Raw genomic sequence first — 23,089 nt, 5'->3', positions numbered from 1 at the left:
GATGAAAATATCTCAACTGGGCTAACTATGTTATTTGCAAACACAAAATGTCTTTTTTGCTCCACTAGTGGAAGTTGTATGACAGAACGGTGGCCTTAAACATTTCTTCTTTCAGCAATTGTCTTATGCTTTGAAACACCAGTTCATTTCTTGTGGGCAATAAAAAGTGCAATAGATAAAAACAGAGTGAAAAGGAAACTCAAACAAAATAGACCGCCTTTTTTTCTCCAGCTTACAGTCTTTTACTTTGGTGTTTCCAAATTGTTATTTTTACTCAAAATAATAATTCTTCCACCACATAAAGTGAAACGAGAAGATAAAAATAAATTAGCAAATTGCTTTTTTTACAGCTAAAAACAAATACTTGTATTCAGTGAATATAACCTATATTTTCTCGCTATATGACACTGAATTAGAATAAACATTTCCTGTTTTAGGTCATATCGGTTCACCTAAACCCATTTGCTAAATACCAGGTTAACAAGTGGTGAGATATATATATATATATATATATATATATATATATATATATATATATATATATATATATATATATACCAGGGAAGAACTGGAGAGGGCCTGGAAGGTGAAGACCACAGTGGTGCCTGTGGTCATCGGGGCCCTCGGGGCAGTAACCCCCAAACTGGAGCAGTGGCTACAACAGATCCCAGGAACAACATCAGACATCTCAGTCCAGAAATGTGCAGTCCTTGGCACAGCCAAGATACTGCGCAGAACCCTCAAGCTCCCAGGCCTCTGGTAGAGAACCCGAACTCAGAGGATAAGAACCACCGCGGTGGGTCAGAAGGGATTTTTTTTTTTTTTTTTTAATTTTATATATATATATATATATATATATATATATATATATAATATATATATATATATATATATATATATATATTGATAGGTCCTGTGAAAAGTATTATATTTGCATGTCAAATTATTTCAATCTTTCACAGACACATTATTAAAGATCTCATTTAGCAGAGATTTTGCTAGACTATTTGAACGTCCAAGATGAAGAAACATGCCATGCTAACAACTTGTATTGCTGACAGTTAGTCTGGTAAGTGAACATAATCATTAACAAATCGCATAGTTTGGAAAGTTGAACTGGAAGATGATCAAGTTGGATTTGTATTCAGTGAATATAACCTATATTTTCTCGCTATATGACACTGAATTAGAATAAACATTTCCTTTTCTTGTTTATATATGTTTATATATATATATATATATGTATATATATGTATATATATGTATATATATATATATATATATATGTATATATATATATATATATATATATATATATATATATATATATATATATATATAGATATATATATATATATATATATATATATATATATATATATATATATATATATATATATATATATATATATATATATATATATATATATATATGTATATATATATGTACATACATATGTATATGTATATATATGTATATATATATATATATATATATATATATATATATATATATATATATATATATATATATATATATATATATATATATATATATATATATATATATATATATATATATATATATATATATATATATGTGTGTGTGTGCTCCTGACAGAAAAAGAGTAAATGAATCAGGTGCGTAGGCGCATAGGCTGCGTTTCTCAGAAACATTTTTCAAATGTTGTCTTCCGGACATGCTGGCCAATATAAGCCATGTGTTTGTGTGCATTAAAATGGATTGTGTTGGCTGCCAAGTGGTTAACCAACAGTGTTTCCTCTACATGGAATGGAGTTTATTAGGTCATTTTCTACATAACCTATGACTTTATATGTGACTGCTGTAATTAAAGGTCCATTGTGTCATAAAAGCCTTAAAAGACATATAAGGTGTACCTAGTTTATCAACTCAAATTAATTAAAATCATGTGGGCATTCAATGCAGTGTATGCACTTCTGATTTTAGAGATAAAAAGAGATACCTCACTTCTTATCCTGGCATTTAAAGGATGAAAATAAAGTTTATGATCTTAACTCACCTAAAACAGGAAAGGTTTAGTCTGAGTTACTGTCAGGTAAAGAAAATAAAGAAATGATCCTTTGTCTTTTGGCAGCGTCTGTGTCATTGTCTCCTGCTGTCAATAAAGTTTGAATTTTCCCGCCATTGTGATGACAGCGTAAGCTTGCGCGCGAGCGGCACGTTAGTTTAAGCTAGTTTATTAATTGCTGCGTCATTCACTAGTTTGACAGGGGTTGGTGGTTTGTAGCGACTCGTTAATAAAACCGACTGCAAAGAAAAGTGAGCGGGAGTCATTTTGTGTTCGAGAGGCTTAATTAACATGAATGTTACGTGGTGTTAGCATTATAGTCTGCGGAGGAGAGAACAAACTAGTCTCCTGTTTGTTCCGTCGACCTGCCCGAGTCATGTAAGTTGGTAGGTGAAACAACAACAATGGCGAGCACGGATATTGTTTATGAGCAGGTTCACTTCAGACATGACCCAAAGTGGAGCGTCCGCCTGCGGGCTGCTGAGGGCGGCGGGCTGCTGCTCTGTGTGGCCTGTGCTATTGAAATGATGGAGACGGAAGAAATGGCCGTAAGTATCGCGCTGTTTATGTCAATGGCTACCCCTCCCCAACTTACAGTAGCGATATTATGACTTTGTATTCAAGCCTGAGCATTTCCACCTCCGTAGCTGTCAGGTTAATGCCCTGAGTGAAGTTGCCCCGCCCCACCTTCTTCAAGTCTGACAAAGTTGGTGTCAAACGTTTGTGCTGCGTTTGTGCACCAAAATCTTTCGTTTGTGCTGCTATCATTTTAAAGATGTAAAGAAATGTTTCTGGAGGTCATTAAAGGTCAACCAGCCCCCCACCTTCAAATCAAATGAAATTGGTGTCAATTAACTCGACTATGTTTGTGCAGCAAACATTTTCTTTTGTGCTGCTTTGGATTTGAAGATATTAATGAAAGGTTAAAGGTCAACCAGGTCCCTCCCTCCTCCCCCCAACACACACACACACACACACACACTTTTATGAAATCAGACAAAATTGGTATCAAACGTTTGCACAAACAGTAACATTTCTTTATATCTTTGACATGATAGCGGCACAAACAAGAGTTCTTTGCTGCACAAACCTTTGACACCAATTTTGTCTGATTTGAAGAAGGTGGGGGGGCCAACTTCACTCAGGTCATTTAATGCACTCTACGTGTTTGTTGCAGTCGGTGAGGAAATGTTTTGCCTTGTCGAGTATAAGTGGCATCCTGAAGAGCTCTGCAGGGGCCTTGAGAGAGCTGTTTCGACAGGACCACAGAGTCACTCTGCATTTTATTACCACATTATTAGGTGAGGAAAATATGCACCAGCACACAAGAGGGCAAAGGAAGGTATTGGAAGATTGTTCAAGAAACTTAGAATTTATGTTTTCAAAGGAGATACGATGATATAACCCAGTTTATTGTCTCAGTTAATTTAAGCACTCTACATAACAAGAATAGCAGAAATGAAACAGCAGGAAAAAATAAAACTGCACCATGTAGATAAAAAAAAAACATATTTGTCATCTCTCTGAAGGACAAGTTGTTTATCCACCTTTGGTGCTTTTAGTTTTGAGTATTTTTAAGCTACAGAACAATACAGCGCCTCGCAAAAGTGTTTATGCCTCTTGAACATTTTCATCACACTACAGCCCACACATCTCAATTGGTTTTTATGTTTTATTGTGACAGAGAAGTACGTAACTGTGAAAGTGGTGGAAATGTATTGTGAAAGTTTTCAGCACATATATTTTGAAAGGTTGATATTCGACTTCTTAAATATAGTCTACCTGGGCAATCTCATTATGAATACAGTTGCTACAGTAAAGTATGGCAAAACTAAAATCACTGAGATATATCAAGTTGAAAAAAAAAATTATGAATCATAATTGAACGGCTAAAATGTGCAACATTTTGTTAAAATAAGATTCAGAAATTTGTTGACAGCCACTCAGTCCATGTGCAGTTTAAATTATTATCTCCAAATAGTACTCTAAAAATAATTATAAATTGCTAGCCAAGGTTAAAAGCAAGCCTGCTTCATTGTGCACAAGATTGCAATGATGGCAAATTATTCAGATTCTCTTTTCAATACTTGTGGAGTTTATGCCCTTCCTGTTTCTCAGGTATGCTTCAAACTGAGGAGAACCCAGTCACGGTGGAAAAGGTTGACCAAGGTGAAGGGATTCCTGTTTATGCTTTGGTTATGTTTGTGTGTTTCTCCATATGTACTCGCATACAAATGCATCAATATTGCTTGTGGATATACACGTTGTACCCACATCTGAACTCCTATAAACATAAGGACAGACTTTATGTTCAACCATGCAGGGTCACCGGCAGTAAATAAGGTGACTTGTCTCTATTTTTACACATTTGTTAGAACAATCTGCAGGTAGATATTTGTACATTTTAGCTTACTGGAGAGTTGAAGTATTTTTTTTTCTTTTCTAATTTTGTGATCTATGCTGTCATCAGTGTTCACACTTCTCCATACCCATAAACCCTTTTGTCTTTTAATGAACATATAGTATTAAACCAACAGATTTTTGCAGTATGAAAATGTTTTTGTAAGAACTAATGCATAAATAATTTTATGGCTGCTGTCCCTGAATGCCTCAGGGACCGCTTTATTATAAAAGCTGGTAAAACCGTAATGACTGGATGTTCATTCCTTCTTTCCTCTGACATTTTTAAACTCATTTAACTGAAGACATAGCCATGAATGTAACATTAGATGTATTGTTAATGAAATGCTTCAAGCAGATCAAACATCTTGCTTGACAGCTAGAAACGTGTTAAATTGTACAACAGTCTCTTCACTGCTGTTTATTGAATGAATTTCTCTCTGATTCATGTCCGTGTGTGTGTGTGTGTGTGTGCCAATCAGTGCTGGTTCAGCTGCTCCTCGAGTTTCAGAATGAGCTGCCATTTCACTTTGTTCTGGATGAGGTCCACAAACAGGTAATCCAAACCCATTTATATTCTTCCAACAATGCTTGCACAGTGAGTGTAAAATTGCCGGGACAGGAACACGCGTCCTAAAGTTTTACACAACAATTCTGGAACCGATGTCACATCCACACCAGGCTGCTTCGGAAGCAGGGTTCTTGTCTTCGTCTCACTGCTGTTGTGTCACCTCAGGGTTGAGGAGATAGTCGAGCAGCATCATTGTGAAATCAGTTGACGGAGTTAAGTTGACTGTGCTGCTGAGGACAGGAAGGTTTAACACCTGGGAGCCTTGACAGGCCTCATAAATCTTGGATCTTAACTCGGAAAAATGGAAAAATGTTTCACGGAAAGAACTCCCTGCTTGGACTAGGAATTAGACAGTTGTCTCCTTTCTATCTTATCTGCACTAAATGTTAATGTCCTGCCTCTGTGTTTGAAGATTAGAGGCAACTTAGTAGCACTTTCAGTAAAACAAATGCTTAAAAAGAACATACTTTTCTACTGTAGTGTTGAGGGAATAGAAAAAATGCTAATTTCCTTGAGGAGATATAGAGATTTAATTAAAATGTAAAAGAGAGATGATAATTTTAATTTTTTTGTTTAAGGAAAAATCTATCCACGCCAACGTGACCATATGTGAAACAGATAAATTTCCACCAAATTGCTTGTGTCACTTTCTGCATGATTGTTCCTCCCCTTGTTTTATCCAGCCACATTAATGTTTTTAGCAGGACGAGATTCTTTAAGGCCAGCTTAAAATCACTATACATTTAATTTAAGTTTTTCTCTTTATTATCTTACGCAGCTGAACGGCCAGGTCAGTGTGAAGCGTCTCCTGCCGACGTTCAACTTCCTGGGGAACCTTGTGAAGACGGTGCCCAACGTGGCTCACAGCTTTATTACTCAGTACGGTAAGACCCTGCAGCTCAATTAGATTGTTCATTTAAAAAAAAGGCAGAGGGTTGCAGATGAGAAATTAGTTTTAGTAAGATTTTTTGTTAATACTCAAGACTCCAGAATCAATATATTATATAATATGTTGTTTGGCGATATGTTGTCAGATTGTGGAGTAAGAATGTGTTAAAGATCTGTCTAATCATACATAATGTGTTTACTTAATGGTAAAAGCTAAAACTAGCTTTACTCTACAAGCTACACTCTAAAAGCTGCTATAGAAAGTACGGTAAGATAAAGTAGACGACCAGATAAAGTAGCTTTTATATAGAAATAGGTAGGCATTGCCACAACACAAGTTCCCGACATGCATCATGAGTGACGCTCAGCAGACCAATAGCAGTTTTATATTTGTTTGTTTAATATTCAACCATTGTTGGATTGTTTGTTTGTATTTCTGTGCCAGCAGTAAAACTTTAATCCTTTGGACAAATGTCTCCTGCAGTAGGCTGATGATTTTCTTCTCTGTGAGATTTACTTTCTGTCTTTAAAAATGCATGCATGTTGTGCTGATTTAGATACTACTCCACTGTTTTTATGAGTTTATGTTTTACCATTTCACCTTTACTTAATCACCCTTAATCCTTCTTAGATACTTTATTTTAGTTGAAAACAGACATAATGTATCAAAGAATACATGCTTTCCTGATGATATTGTGATATTCTAATATTTGCTTCAGGAAAATCAAATAATGCTGCTGGTTCACATTACTATTTACTATTAGGAATCATATGGTATAATGAAAACAATTTACATAATTATACCAGAATATACTTGAAGCCCATCTCTCTCTTTCTTTATCTTTCTTATCATCATGATGACCCTCCACTGTCCTGGAGCTTTAGCATCCTGACCACTGCTGTGAATCAGGTGTAAAAAAACTGGTCAAATATAGTATTGGCAAGCATAATGTGAATGCATAACACCTGAAATATATGTGGCCTACCCAATATTGATCCCGAGCTCTCCAGTTGCAATATTGCTCAATATATTGTCTGGCTCTAAGTAATCGCAGGAGATGATAAAGCATCTTGGTCTCATTGGTGATGTTCTTTTTACTGTTATAATTAAAAAAAATACTGGTCTTTCTTCAGTGTCTCTGTCTGGTTCAAACTAGAAATTAGATGAAGTTATGAATTGGTTAGACGTGTTTATGGTGTGCAAAAGTAGGAAATATCCTGAAGATAATCTATTTTTTCTTTCTAGTGATAATTATAATTAGCCCCTCTTTTCTTTCAAAACAAAAACTAAATGAAAGTTGAAAACTAAATTTATCTAACTCTGTGCCTTGCACCTGATTTTGGCCACTGACCGCCTGCTGTGGCATTGAGAAATTTCTCCTATCAGGGATGTGTAGAGTATCCACCAACAATAATAACACAACACAGTGGATTTGATGACTCCAGGTTTATTCAACAGGATACACAATTAAATCATTTCTTGTGTCGATGACCTCATAAAGTGACCTTTGCAGCTATTTGGAGTGTGATGGTATAAACAGTTAGTATTGTAATAACTGTGTACAAATCTGCTATGGATATCAATATTATATCAATTGTGTTTAAATTATGCAAAAGTGTTATTACAGGTGGAAATCATTCACTCAGACTGAAGCCAGCAGGCAAGAAATGCAGGGCAAAGATCAGTGGAACATAAACAGGGCACCAAGAGCCAGGCTGAAGAATCCAGCAAGGAGCGAAGGAGAGAAACATTAAATACTAGGAGCCTGATTATGATACAGATTATGAGACAATGGGCCAGTGCTAATTAGAAAGAGGGTGCAGCTGTGAGGAGAGAGCAGAAGGCAGACTGAGGGAGAGAGAAGCTAGGAGATAAATTTAAGAGTTAGATAAATTTGTTGTGTTTAGAGAATAAGCACAACAGATTAAACCTAAATGAATAAACAACTAAGAAAACATAAATAGTAAAGAGAGAAACTAAGGCTGATTACGAAAGAACAAGAAAATGAAAAAGCCAACACTGAAGAACCAAAACAAGTTAATTTATTTTCCATTTGTTGCTAAGCAGCCACAAGTTAAAGTCTGAATTACAGCCGCTCTTCTGTGATTACTTTATTACTAACCCTTGGAAACATTATCATGGTAATCGGAAACATTTTGCTGCCAAAACGTAAAAAAAAAGAAGCTACATTTCACTCATGTAATTTCCCTACTCAATACATTGGTGGATTTAGAGCTAGAAGATAGTGTGGTACAGTTTTGAGAGAGAAAGTATTGCACCTGGCCACCTTTCCCTGACATAACAGCGATTAAATCTCATTTTCAACCAGTTACACATCTGTCTGCTAATGGATCAGTTGCTCGCTCTGTCAGGGGGCATTGTTAGCCTATTCAGGCTTGTGGATGTTGTGAGGTGTTTCGTCATGGCCGACTGCTCGTCTTTACACTTACGAACAAAAGTAAGACCTATTCCAAAACGCTGGCATTAGAGCCATTATGTTTTCCGTTTTGTGACCACCTTCTGTCTGTATTCCTAAGCAGACACAGGTAGGAATGCTTTGCTATGTTGCTGATGTAAGATGTGGGCTGCCATTATTGACTGTGTGTATCTGTCTGTGGCCTGTCACTCGACACGTCTCTGTGGGCCTGTTTGGACTAACGACAGCAGCCAGGCAATGACAACAGAAGCCCAGCGCTCCCAGCGGATTTCATCCTTTTTCAGACGCTGCGTCTGCCTCCCAGCCTGTAAAATTAACTCTGTCTTCTGGCTCTGATGTCGTTCCCCTTCTCTGTAGTTGGTGGAGTCGTTTGAGATTGAGGAAAATAAACAGAGATCCTACAGAAAGGAATAAAAATTGATTTCAGGATATATTAATACAGACACACAAATATAGGAAGCACGTACATCCTTTCCTACAGTCTCTTGTTATTCCAGATGCCACTTTAGAAGCCAGCCCTCCTTAAGAATGTCTTCAATAATCCTAAAAATAAGCTAAAGGGACTGAAAAAAAATTGGACTATTGAAGTGCACGTAATGAATGGAGATTAATAAAAAAAAACTGATTAAAGCTGAAAAAGATGAAGGGAAAATGAGATACAAGAGATCAAGATGAAAAAAAGCTTCTTTTTTTTTTCAGAGTTACAGATAATCAAAGATTCAAATTTCATAGGCTTGTGGATGAAATACTCTAAATTTGACAAGAACATCAGTGAAGGGACACACAAATATCAAATATGGTTTTAATTGAGAAGAGCAACGAAAGGGGGTTCAAAATTATTATTAAAATGTGTTTTAAACAGTGAAGACCAGAAAAAATGCATTGCTCATAGAGCTCTAGCTAAATGAGGATTTCTCTGAATTTCCTTAAACATATCATAACCTCAATAATTTCTACATATAGCACTGTAACAACGCTAAACTTCAAATCTACATACACTTAAATCTTTTTTCTTTGCTCCATAAATATTCGCTTAGCAGCTCTGTTTGATGCAGCTTATTCAGAGGGGTAATATGAGTTTACTTTGTAGTTTCGCTTGTGTCATCAGCCCTCCTCCCCTACGATAAGATCATTAAGGCACACTCTAAAAGAGCAAGCCCCCAGCTTGGGAATTGCTGGTATTTACACTAGAAGTTGAGAGTTCAAAAGCCTTGTGAAGGGTCCAATTAAATATTCTGCAATGATTTGTACACAACAACAAGCAACACCTTTGAAAATGGCTCGCGAGGGTAATGGAGTGATATTTCAGAGCATGCAGCATCACAGCTTGGCAGCAAAGCATGGAAATAAACCTTTGCTTCCTCTGTTGACAAAGGAAAAATAAAGTCATTTGTTTATCCTTTCATGTTGTGCCGACAGCTGTGTTTATTTGTTGTGGAGTGTACTTTTTGAACAGCAGTGTATTACTGTCCCCTTTCTGAAGGTTTCACCGCTCTGTCTTCTCCCTCTCCCTCCCTTTTAATGCCTTAATGCCTGGCTCTCATCTTTGCTGCCTCATATTTCTTAGTTTAATCAAACATGTCCTCTCCAGGCTCACTTGGATTTTGATCTTGACAGAAGCAGCTGGCTTTCAGCTCCGCTCTTTGGCTCTGTCATCTTTCTTTCTTGTTTGCTACTTGCAGAGTCTGTGTTGACGTCTCCCACCTCTCTCTGCACTGCATAGATGATGTCTCTGTCCGCTGCCTTTGCTTGTTCTTTCTGGCAATGTGAAAGGCTGCCTTTTCTGGCAGCCTGCATACCTGGAAGTTGTGATCCAAAAAGACTCCCAGTCTGGTAGACATGGGGGGCTTTGCCCGTCCTACCCTCTCTCTCTATCCTGTCTGCTTTTTCAGTTCGTCTTTAAGAGAAGTTTTATTTCTGGTATTTGATCCTTGCCTTTTTGTAGTGCTATTAAAAGTATTATTATAGTTCCTCCATCATGCTGGAGTCTATACATCATGTTCAAGACTGGGTATTAAGACCTACATACAACAAATGGCTGCAAAAACGGTCAATTGTAAGCTCTGCTTTGTGGCTGGTGCATCCTCAGTCTGAGAGTTTGCTGTAAATGTTGTTAGAGAGGCAGCGCATGCAGTAACAGCCACATGCTCTGTCAGCACTATCACTAATCTCCTAAGAGATTTCTGCAGATAGCCAAAGGAAGGAGCACTAAAGCAGATGGCTTGTGGTAACTGTAGGACAGCACAAAGATCATCAAGCTAATCTACTTTGAAACATAATATTTACAAGCGTTTCTGTTTTCTGATTTGTATCTGTGAACTGCTCTTCAAAATGCTTGTTTTATAATGTAAAATATTATGTAACTTGTTCGTTACATTTGTAACACAACAAATGCAAATCTAATGCACAACTCTGTGGTGTGGTGTAGACTTTCATCAGGACAGGTCATTAGCAAAGACAGGTTGTTCTACAGATTAGCGCTACCAATGAGAAAGCTTGGAAATATTCATTTGACTTACTTACTCTTTTTTCAGTTTTGTCAATTACTTTTAACAATTTTTTCCCGTTGTTCATCAGTTCCCCTGCTGGATCACCTGTGCTCAGCTTTGGGATATCCAAACGAAGCACTGAAGACTTCAGTAGTGCATGTTTGGCTGCAGCTGATGCAGACATCTGGAGACGCCGGGATGCAGTACCTGCCCGTTGCCACTAGGGACAGATTATGCACCCTGCTGCTGCAGACGTTTAGCAACGCTAGCTCAGCGCAGCTCATTAAAAACTGTGCAGGTGAGAAAATATTCATATTTCTTGAACACAAGTTAGTAGTTCTCTGTCATTTAGGTTCACACACCTTGGACATTATTTTTAGGGTAAAATGCTGATGATTATTCCTTAAACAGTTTTAATAATATTCATAAACAATCATTACATTGAGGTTATTGTAAATTCTCTGTTTTTTATTACCTTCAACAACCTTCTAAGCTTAAAGGACCTGGTAGAGTAATTTAAGTTGGTTTGTGTGTCAGGATGGGTTTTAAGCGTATTTAACAAACGTTTATAGGGTAAAGGTATAGCTTTAGGAGATTCATTGCAGAAACTGATGCTAGTCTTCTTTTTCCATTCCAAAACGAGATTCATTGTCTGTCCTAACCTTGTTATTGCGCTGTGATCCTTACATTTAAAAGAAAACCATCATCACATAGCCATACTGGGAACTTGATTTCACTCCATTACTACTGCTGTTTATTCATGCACCGATCTCCAAGAAAGTTGACTAAGAGAGTACATGCAGGTGAGTTTTTCAGGGATTAGTCTCTTTGACAAAGTGCAATGGTGGGGAGGTAGGTATTGTAAATCCGGCCTGATACCTGCTGAAGGACAAGAATTTTAATGTTCGAAGACTCAAGGTAAGACCCAGAAAAGTTTGTTCCAGGACCCAACGAGACCTTGGGTAAGCAATCTGGATTATCTGAGGACGTTACACAACGAGAGCTTGATTATCGCAACAAAGGCTAACAATCAGGCACCAGGCGAGACCTGCTGGGGTCTTGATGAGATGATTAGACAGAGGGGAGTTAAAATCACAGCAGGAGGAGTCCGTTCCTTCTAGAGAATTAGAAACACAGGAACAGAAGCCAGGAAGCGAGAAAGAGGAGAGCACAGAAAACACAAGATCATGATAAGCAGCTGGCTTAAAATCGACATCTTCAAACTCCACTCAAATCTGGGTCCTTTTTTTTCCTTTTGGGAAAAAATTGCTATAAGATTGGACAAGACTTACATTGAGCAATTTAGTTGCTATGATAGAAATGCTAGGTAGGGGAAGGGATGTGTAACAGCAGCCTGGAATGAACTTCATAAATTCAACAATTTCAATCCAATTACAAATTGCTTTGCTTAAAAGCCATTTCATGGCAAGAAAATCATCCAATTTAATTAACTATCAAATATCCAGACAAAAAAAACCCTTCTGGGTGGCAACAAAAAGCTTCAAGTCAAGGTCTAACTTGCTAATGGATATTTAACCAGGCATATGCTTATATTCAATAAATTAGAGTATCTTTGAAATGTTAATTTATTTCAGCAACTCAGTTCACTCAGTGAAACATATAGATTTATTACACACAGAGAGATGTTTTCAAACCTTTATTTCTCTTAGTTAGGATTTCCCTCATATACCTAATGAAAACGTGACATTTAATATACATCAGATCAGTAAAAAATGAGCAGAAATTTGAGCTTAATAAAAAGTAGATTTAATACCGGCTTCAGCGTTATTTTCAAACGCTATTATTTATCTGACAATTAAGCGACATGGAAAGTGCATATTCAAATGTAAGTGCACCCAAGTTTTGTTCCCATAAGACAAAAAAACCAAAGTGGAGTCAATTCTTGTATCCAAATCAATGCACCTGTTTGTTTTATAGAAAAGTCAGGATTTAAACTTAAAATTAAAACTATTTATGGATCTGGTCACAGGAGATGATGCAGTACACTAGCATTCCTCTAGTTTCAAGTGCTAATGCTAACTCTTTAGTTTCAGGGTTAGGAATGTGTTCGTCATCAGTAATTTATGTAATGTCTAACATGGCCTGTTTTCCACTTGAGTTTGAGAAATGATGTGTAGATTAAATATTTTATCATAGTTTACGGACATTGGGATCTGTTTTGAGTGAAAATTTCTTATACTTTTGAAGCATGTTATCAGAGTCCCTTGTACCCTACGTCTGCTAGGCCTGCTCTGGCAGCTGGTCAAGTATGAAGAAGCCGTGTCGGTTCTGATGAGCAGCTCCGGCGGTCCGCTCATGTGCGACGCGAATGAGGACATCCTCACCAACAACAGCCAGGCCCTCATGCAAGACCAAGAGCAACAGCCTGCTGACCACAGCCTACTGCCTCTCCTGTTGAAAAAGGTCTCTGTCTAAACATCCTGCTCCCACTCCCGAGAGCTGAACTCTAACACTGACTATCATCATAACAACAAGCTCTAATCCCGGATTAATGCTCCTTTGAGCAGGGGTTCAGTTTGGGCTTTAGCCTATACAAATATTTGTGCTTCATGTCTGGGAAATCGATGTGTAGATTATATTTGGGTGGATGTTCTCAGTGGTTGCTCACAGTTCATGACATCAGCCGATATCTTTCAACCACCAATGTTTTGTATGTTTTGTGTAAATATTACTCTCAATATTCATATAACAGCACAGGTAATCCTACGAAATATGCTGTGATTTAATTCGTCCACGCCTACGTCAGCTGTGGTCAGATAATAAACTGTGTAAAACTGATGGGATGAACCCTACATGTCATTTCCCCCTTCAAATCAACTTGTGCGCTGCTGTTTGGAAACCTTAATTTCAGCATTTATGAATCTAAAAATCCCCAAAAGTTGCAAAATGAAAAGCTGATTCATCAGAAGTGAATGTTTTCTGCAGCTATGCTAAGTTGTTGATTCATTTTCAAACTACCAGGAGCCTCAGGGCTTCTGTGCAGCTTTACAAAATATATAAATGGAGTTTGCTTTCACTATTCTCCAGATGATTCTCCAGGATAAATATGTAAAAAGAAAAATAAGAGTTTATTCTATTTTCTGAAGGATATAAAATTCCTTAAGGTAAACTCTCTAAGTGATCTGAGTAATTTTCACTCTAATTATAAGTAATTAATGACGTCTTCAGTCAGTTGATCTTTCTAAATACTTATTACTTTAGAACTTATTTTTTAAATAAATGGAATAAGGCAAGGAGGGGGTTGTTTCCTCCTTAGCTGGACATGTTTTTTAAAGTTATTCAATGTTTTACGGTTGGCATTAAAACCCTGAATCTGATTTAATGTTGATTTATTTAATCTACAGTAATCAAACTATATGTAAAAAATATATATGTATAGTTTATGGTCCTTGTTTTGGAATGGAAATCAGCCTAGATATATTTGATGCAGACCAACGTTGTACTCTGGTGATACTTGCATATCTGATGGATCCCAATGAAAACATTAAATTTTTCAGTTGCTACTGAGCGGTGATGAGATGCTGCAAGTGACCAGTGCGAAGTGCATCGCTGCCATTTTGGTTCATTCTCCCACTCAGTACTGCGCTCTCTGCATCAAGGCTGATTTACCAGGTGACACACAGACACACTAGACAAGAAATCAGCCATTCGAATGTTTTAGTTCTTCAGTCCTTTTTGCGAAAAGTTCACACTGATCTTGTATTTATTTTATTAAAGATGAAGAAACTCAAATTTAAGGTTATGAAAAATAAACCTTGTTTGTTTTATCTATGAAAAAGCAAAAAAAAAAAAAAAACCAAACATCATATGGTTGCTATTGATGACATTTAAGACTATTTTCAGAATCTTATAATCTGCTTTTGGGACAAACTTGATTGGATGACTCGACTTGTGCAAGTTTGCATGAGTTTTCAGCGTAAACTTCCCCATAAACTGTTTTCCACACAGTGGAATTGATCATTTTATGAAGTCTGGTTTATATTAAAATTTAAACCAGACTCTAAAGTTGCTAGGTTTTCTTTTCCGAAGACCTCAGGCAGCTCTTTTGATCTCCACATGGTGCTCTCCGTCACCTCAGCTGATAAGAGCAAACAGAACGAAATGTCAGAGTTAAACCTGCAGGAGATCTCGGTTAAAGCGCTGAGTAAGGCTTTTCCTGTCACTTACTTTTAGCCATTTTAGACTGAAAAAATGAAGCAGGTTTCTAGTTTATTCCTCAAAAGAAATTATATTTTTTATGTTACATTTAGCAAAATGTTTTGAAAAGTATTCAGCTTTAATTGTTTAGTAATATTGAAACTGATATTAAATATCCATAGGTCCAAACATGCAAGTTTTGACTTTTAAAATTTTTTATTCATTTTTTTACATAGCTGTTTGCTTTTTGATTTGTCTCCCAATTCTTTCTTGTTTTCTTTTGCTTTTCCAGGTAAGTTTAGCTAAATATTACCTCTCTCCCTGAATTACACTGGCTGGTTAAGATTGCAATTATTATAATTTTTTTGCATACATCATATACAAAGATTGTTGGAAGACGTCTTTATGAACTCAGTTAGTGGCAGAGTGACTGTACATTTCGTTTATTGTGCCTCCGTCTCTCTCAGGTTTTCTCTTTGACCGTCTGGCCAGCAGCAGCAGTGAGATGCTGCTGTGGTCCATCTACAGCTGTTTGGTCTTACTGACTGAGGAGCCGCTTTTCTTCTCCCAATGCCACTCTGTATATGGTGAGACCCCAGACTCAGGCCTGTTGAAACCCCAAGTTTACATACACAGCATAAAAAAAACACATCTACTTTTTTTCTTGATGTCTGAAGTTGAATCAGAACAAACTTTTCTTATTGTTTATAATTTTGGTCATTTTAAATGACTTAAAACAAGATGTTTGGTTTGATTTTACTTCAAATTGTAAGAAAAACTATCTTTTTATTCCATGTATGCAAACTACTGGTTTCAACTGTGTACATATTTGCTATGAAAGTATTTCTCCCACAGAAGTGAAGCTCAGACAGCTTTGAAGTTTGATCCCTTTTCATTGCACTGATTCATGACCTCATTAAAAGAGATGGCAGGGCTTTTTCATATTTTAGCTTCACTTCTGATCATTGTTCTTCTGTCTGTCGGATGAGAGAGTTTAAACGGATTAGAAACCAGTTTTCAGTGTTGTATTTAATCACCAAGTTTGCATATCTAAAAATAACTGATGATTGATCACTGATGGGGATACAGGCCATTAAAAGCTCATGCAGAATAATGTTGCTTTGTGAATTTTATTTGATTGATAAAAAGTTTTAGTAAATTTCCCATTGTGGTGGAGGTTTGTGTTTATATAGTCTGTCACTGTTCAAATATTTTTTTTAAATTAATTTTAAATGTAGATTTGCAGTGTTTTTTAAATTCCACAGTTTTAAAAATGAAAAGAAACTGTCACTAAGTGACTCTGTTGCTAAAATGTTAACACAGTTGATTGATTTAATTATTCTATTAATTTATAAACATGACTTTTAAGATTTCAAATCATTAATGTTCTCTATCTCATATTTTTACCACACCTGCTTTCATCTTATAAACAAGACTCCTCCTCAATCTCACTTATTCCCTTTTTAGCCATCAGGTAATTACATCTGTAATTTTAGAACATCTGTAGTTTCACTTAATTGTATTTTAAATTTTAATTTATGTATTCTGTTTTATTCCCATTTAAAAGGAGTGTTTATTCTAATTATTGGCTTTAAATACAGATTTTTGTATTTGTTTTTTTCCTTTTTTGATTGTGATTTCAGTTTTAAGCCTCTGATCAGATTGTATGATCTGTGGCTCCTTAAAATGATCTCTTATGTTTCCTTATCAACACAAGTGCCTTTGCTTTGCCCTTCAAAGAGTCATGACAGAACTGTGAAGTTGACAGGTTCGTCCTTCAGTGGGTCCTTTGTTATCTTGCCTAGAGCTCTTTGAGTTGACAGGAACAGTTTACCAGCCACTTGCAACTGTAATATGCAACCTGTTGCAATTTAAGTAAACCTTCAGGGCAGAGCGACACTCAATTAAAATGTAAGCAAGGTAAGACATCTTAATAAAAACACAAAACACTAAAACATACATTATATCTAAACAGTTTACGAAATACCATAAAGCTACAAGGATGAGAGGTTCTTTAATAATGTTTTTTTTTGCCCTCTTTATATTGTGTGATAGTAAGAAAGCAGAGGACAAACAGTTCCTATAGCTCTACTTTTTGTACAGAGGGTCTGGGCTCTCTACTTTTGAAAAACAATTGCTTCCTGGAAGACTCTCTGCCCAGGGCGCATGTTATGCTTATACATCACATACTATGAAAATGACCTGGACTGTGAACAACCATCCTCTACTGCAAAGAGAGAAGTGGCAAGCTGAACAAAATGGCTGTTGATGTTAATTCAGTATTTGGAAGCGCGGCAAACTTCACCTGATCGGCTTTGTTCATTTCTCTGCTGGCCTTGCTAAAACTACAGGCAGACTAGAATTTTAAAATGCTGCAGAAAATCAAAAGTCATCTATCATACTTCTCCTGTCTGCTGTTTGCCCAGTAGAAATTCTTCCAGAAAATCAGAGTGAATGGGAGAAATGCCAAACTGAGCTTTGAAGGGAGATGCGAATCGAGCGTAGGAAATCTAGCGGACATACTGATGCTGTTTAAGATACTTTTTTCATGTGACCCTTTTCAAACAAAGTGTCATCTCCAGTCACGAAAAATTATGCCCGCATGTGTAATATCTGCCTGTCCACTTCTTGATATTATACTCATATTGGATTCTGTTGCTAGATCAGTGAGAAAATGAGCTCATTACTGCAGCATCCATGTAGCAGTAAATTAGAAACACGGCTCATTGCTGCTGTGTAAAACGAATGAAAATGAGGGTCGCTTTCTTGGTGCATAATTTCTGCTATTATTTAAGGCCTTGTCACATATTTTAATGCAGGAAGTTATTGTAGTTGATGGTGTATAACGTGTACGTTCTCAGAACACTTGAGCGAGATGCTGCTGTTTGTTGTTTGTTTTTCTCCCGTTGTATTTGTGTTTGTGTTTGTGTTCTAGGGATCGAGTCCCTGGTGCGCAGTCTTAAGGAGGCTTTGCAGCTGAGCAATCTGGAAGCACCAAAACAAGGTTTTCTGCTCCTCACCGAAATACTTCAAAGGTGAGCCTTTACAAATTGTGAGATGAATTTTGGATTCTGGTTACCAATGCAGTTTAAAAAGTTATTGATGTGTTTAACTGTAGTAAAATCAGTATGTTTTATGACATAGCAATTTTTATTAATTTTAATTAGGTGTGTTTTGTTGCCTGAATCAATTCAAGTTAGGTCAAAAACATTTTACTAAAAATAGTAAAGTATGGACGCTATTTGATTTCTTTGGTAGTAAATTAACAAAAGACAAACTTTCAATCACCTCACAATAAAAGTAGCGACTTGGAGACTTGTTTTTTATGTTGTGTTTTTGTGTATCTTGTGGACCATGAGTCTGTTGAATAAAGTAAAGTTAAATCAAAAGAATAAAAGGCAAATTTGGTCTGAAATTGAATTTCTATCCCTTCAAATGAACTTGTTGCTTTAAATATCAGTACAAAACAAAATTTGGTTAAATCGACTGATTGTGCAGCACACCGAGTGCTTCATGTACAAATATTGTGTGTTTAAACTCAGACATTTATAAACACAATTTCAGCTGAATAAATTCTCATGAGGAAATGCCTGACCGCCTTCCCAAAACAGTTTATTGTATTTATGCATCACTTATAGTTTATGCATTTATTGAAGGAAAAAGATTCCTGTTGACACAAACAGGTTCATCCTGCACTGTGTGTGCAGTCAGTAGTTGCCGTTTCATTTGGAAAACCAGCTCTTGGACTCTTCAGCTTCATACAATTGGAGCTTGATGAGCCTGGATGATATCCAGACAATTGCATCCACAGAGTTGGCATCGCTGAGCTCAGGGTTGATTGGCAGCGTCCCGACAGGTCGGCCATAACCACCCCCCCAAAATATGCCCAGTTGCCAGTTAAACCAGATTACTAAACATTTCCTCTGCTACTGATTATATAGTTTCTCACAGGCAGGCGACAGCTCCGGAGCTCTGCTGCTTTGCATTGAATCCGAAGCAGCAGCATTCAATTTGAACCAGATAGCATTTTATGCTATCTGGTTCAAATTGCTTTTAGGTTGATGAAATTGACCCATATTTTGCCAATGAGCAAGTACTAATTTCCATCTTTTATTAACATTTGCGTAAAAAACTGTCTTGTCCTTTATGTTAATTGGTCTGGTTTATAAAAATATCCTTTTATTTACGTTTAATGACTTTCCAGTGTTCTTATGTCTTTGCATCATGTTATGTTTTGAGTGATTTATTACAGACTTAATTATATTTTTCACTTTTGACAGTATGTGAATTACTCTTGGATTACTTGCCCAAAAAATGACCCTAAGCCATAACACTAAGGTGCACCAACCAGCATAGTGAGGTGACTTCTTGTAAAACATGTTAAGTGCGGTGCACTGTTGAGTTTAATTGGATTTAAATGAACTGTCTGGTGTCCACATGATGAAAATGTATCACTGACTAATAAAACACCGTCCTATTTTTGCAAGGTTGACATCATTTTAATGGAATGTGACCGGTCACATGGTAATGATAGAGGAGATAAAAGATTTAATAATCCAAGAGTGAAATTTGTCCTTTAAGAGCTACGTTTAAGCACTGAAGTGCTGAGTGAGCCAAAACGAGTGTGTATATATATATGGGTGGATCAGGTGTGTGTGAGATTTTTAGCAGAGTTTGGAGTTTTGTTTGTTTAGGATTCTGAGAGTTTAACGACTTGATGGGAAATTTTTGGCATGATGTACACATGACATCGAGCATGCCTGTGTTATTTAGAATGTTCTATGTGACACTTATTGTGGCAACAGTTCACAGATGTTATGGCAGACAAACTTTGGTGATATTTGTCACACTAAGAGGTCAGTGCCGTTTATTTATTTTGTGTGCTCTGCTTCGCCGGGAGGAAAGAAAACACAGTGTGCATGGATACGTGGGCGCTAGTGACATAGAAAAAATACTGCTGATGTCCACACAGCAAACCTTTGAGCAACATGTCATGTCTGTGGATCCTTAAAGAGACAGTATCATGTGTTTTCCTGGCACATGGTGCTGTTTTATAGAGTAGTCCATTATGTTACTTTAATTTGTTCGAAAAATGTTGTATATATTTCAAATATGACTTGAGAGAAATCTGACTTCATAATTTAATGCAGAGAAATTGGGTCTCTGTCTCTTTAAAAACTCCTGCTCTTTCTGAAACTCCAGATTTAGGAAATCATCATATTTAAAAACTGCAACTCTGAGGAGCTCAAAAGGTTTATTTAGTCTATTTCTAAATAACACATAATACTTCCCCTTTAAAATGTCTCATTGTTAGGGTTAACACCTGTTAAACATACATTAACAAAGACAGAAAAGACAAAAGAGTTAGATTCTTTTTCACTCGCGAGGAGAACGGACAGAGATGTGCTTCAGTTACAATCTCCTACCGCTCTGAAGCACATTTTGTCTGCTCCTCTATTTTATTGTTTCTAGGATCCCTAATCACAAGGACGCTGTAGCTCTAAAGGGAGGGGGCAAACAGCTACAGCGTCAAATGTTATTCACTAACTAACACACAATCATTCTGTACTAGATAATGTCCTTCCAGGCACAAAGATTAATAAAATATGTAGTGATCTTAGCAATGATGGTTTTATTGGAGGCCAGCAACTCAACCGAAGCAGAGCTCTTCACCAAGAGGTAAACCTGCAGGAAGATTTTGTTTCTGCTCTCTGTCAGTGAGGCCTTCTGAGAAAGGAATCAGAGCAAATCAACAATACAAGAAACATTCTTAATTCTATAATGAGATTAACTTTAAGGAAAGCATCAATTAAAGATACATTATAAAGATCAATGAGAATAACAAATAATTGATTAATAATATCACAATTTCTCCAACATTTCCCCCCTGTTTATCAAATATTTGTTCTAATTCTCATATCTCTCCTAAACAGCCACTTCGAACAATTTTCAACTAGGAGTTCATTTTTTAAGAAAGCAAACATGTTTACACTCAAGGTTTATACTCAGTCCAAAACTTAGAATCAGGAAACACATCAAAAGAGTCCTCATCAGAGCTTTCTCTGTCAGACTCAGGTTCTCTCGCCAATAAGGGATACATCGGCATCATCTGGTTCCCCATGGGCTAAATTGCTGTAGTGATGAGACTATTAAACAAAGAACGCAGGCAAGGAATACAACAGCATCCACACAAGGTTAGAATGGCAGCAAAGACAGCCATTGACACTAAAGCAGAGGACACAAGGGTTCGGTTCTTTCCAAAAACATTCATCCAGTCGTCCCACCTGAAAGTATTCACTCCAGAGAACTCCTTCAGCTTACCATTAAGGGTACGGAACCCCTCAATGGCCTTCGTCAGGCTGCCATCAGCCGCTGTGTTGTTGGGTAGAAAAGTGCAGCATCTTTCACCAAAGATTGCACACACTCCCCCTCGTTCAGCCAGCACCATGTCAAGTGCAATGCGGTTCTGGAAAGCCATCAGTGATGTAGCGGCCAGCTGCTCATGCACCGCCTCGAAGCCTGCCTGTGTCCAGTTGCCCAGTTTTTGTACATTGTAATGGATGTAGTTGATTCTGTCAACGTTTTTGTTTAATGTACACCACCAACAAATTGTGGACTCAAATCCTGCTGCAGTTTGGTCGGCCAATTTATACTCATCTGGTACACCACGGGGAACACCAATGGCATCGATGTATGTAGGATCATTGTTCCTCCAGGTCAGGTCTCGCTTCTGCAACTGACGTCACTGCTGAGGCACAACATCAGTTAAAGCATGAATTAAATGATCAGCAGTCATGGATAAACAGAAACAGGCAATAATAAAGAAATTAATGCAGACATCCCTGTTACCTTCCTAGGTAATCTATTAAAAATTTTGTCACCACTGCACCACCACCAGACATCTGCACGAAAGACAGGGTTAAATTCATTGTTCACAGAGAGAACAGTCAGATGTTAAAAACATCATTTGTCATATATCAAGTTTAATCTCTGTAGTTTGCCGACGTCATACTTGCCCAGGAGACTAAAACAATGATAACAGAACTAGGTGGAAAACATACCTGAATACTCATCCTCATTCTGTAAACAGTGCTACAAGAAATACATTTTCATTTATGACATGAATTGTTCCCAGATGAAAAACACAAAATAAAAACAAAGATATATTCACTTGTTATTTTCATTAATGTGCAAGTCCGTTCTGCTCCTAAAGACACTACAGGGTTGTGGACAATCTTCACCAGTTTTGAGACGGAAAAACTATTTGGTTTAACCCCCTTGTAACCTGGACTTTGCCCTGTAGGTCGGTGAGCGTCCTGAGCTTGCTTCCCAATTACTTTTGAAATTAAATTCCTTTTTGCAGTGTGTTAAATGTATCCAAGTTGGCTTTTCCGCTGCATCTGGGTTTTTAGTGAAATGTTCAAACCATTTAGAAAAGCATCAATTATTTCTAAACAATACTTTTGTCCTTCACTGTTATTCAATTCTATGAAGTCCATATGCATTACTTGAAATGGATATTGCAGAGTAGGAAATTTTCCTCTAAGTGATCTTAGATTGCCCTGAGAGTAATGTTTTGCACATATCAAACAGGTCCTACAGAAATTTTTTTTAAATAAGAAATAAATCCATAAGTAGTTTAATGTCGATGTATCCTAACATCCCCCCTGTTGAGACATGCGAAAACGCCATGGCTCAATATTGCAGCCCATTTATACACATCTTTTTCTTGGTAAAATAGGTTCAGTTTCATATAATTTTCCAATTTTGCTCCATTTTTTTTATCCATAAATCCTTTTCATTTTGAGGACTTAATTGTTGCATGTCTCTTAAAGTTTCTTTCATAAATTTAATTTTTTTTTCATCCACATGTAATACATTTATCTCTCCCTCAGCTTTTTTTTATTTTGTCTTCGAAAGCATTCCCTAGGGACACCTTATCTGTCCCTGCAGTGTGCGCCGCACATTTACAGATTGCTAGTTGTTTTGGTAGGTGCACGACTTGTAATAATTCTTTTAATAATTCTGCATGTGTTACTTTTGATGTTAATGGGTGAAAAAGAACTATAGGAGCTCTAACTTCTACTGCCATAG

The 23,089-nt window shown here is 36.9% G+C and overlaps 1 protein-coding gene across 1 annotated transcript in view; it reads left to right on the top strand.

Annotated features, from left to right (window-relative positions):
- Positions 1-2,213: 2,213 nt before the first annotated feature.
- Positions 2,214-23,089, top strand: part of LOC129357632 (meiosis inhibitor protein 1-like) — a gene marked incomplete at its 3' end in the record, with an annotated part of 42,678 nt that continues 21,802 nt past the window's right edge. Inside the window, 10 exon segments of the mRNA XM_055026724.1 lie at positions 2,214-2,599; positions 3,229-3,352; positions 4,170-4,220; positions 4,934-5,007; positions 5,801-5,906; positions 10,926-11,135; positions 13,083-13,261; positions 14,356-14,470; positions 15,463-15,582; positions 17,931-18,030. Coding sequence (XP_054882699.1) covers positions 2,456-2,599; positions 3,229-3,352; positions 4,170-4,220; positions 4,934-5,007; positions 5,801-5,906; positions 10,926-11,135; positions 13,083-13,261; positions 14,356-14,470; positions 15,463-15,582; positions 17,931-18,030 — 1,223 coding nt within the window.

The sequence above is a fragment of the Poeciliopsis prolifica genome, unplaced genomic scaffold (assembly GCF_027474105.1).
Source record: "Poeciliopsis prolifica strain line A6 unplaced genomic scaffold, Auburn_PproV2 SCAFFOLD269, whole genome shotgun sequence".
NCBI lineage: Eukaryota > Metazoa > Chordata > Actinopteri > Cyprinodontiformes > Poeciliidae > Poeciliopsis > Poeciliopsis prolifica.
The sequence above is the reverse complement of the archived record's forward strand: the minus strand, read 5'-3'. Positions and strand labels throughout refer to the sequence as shown.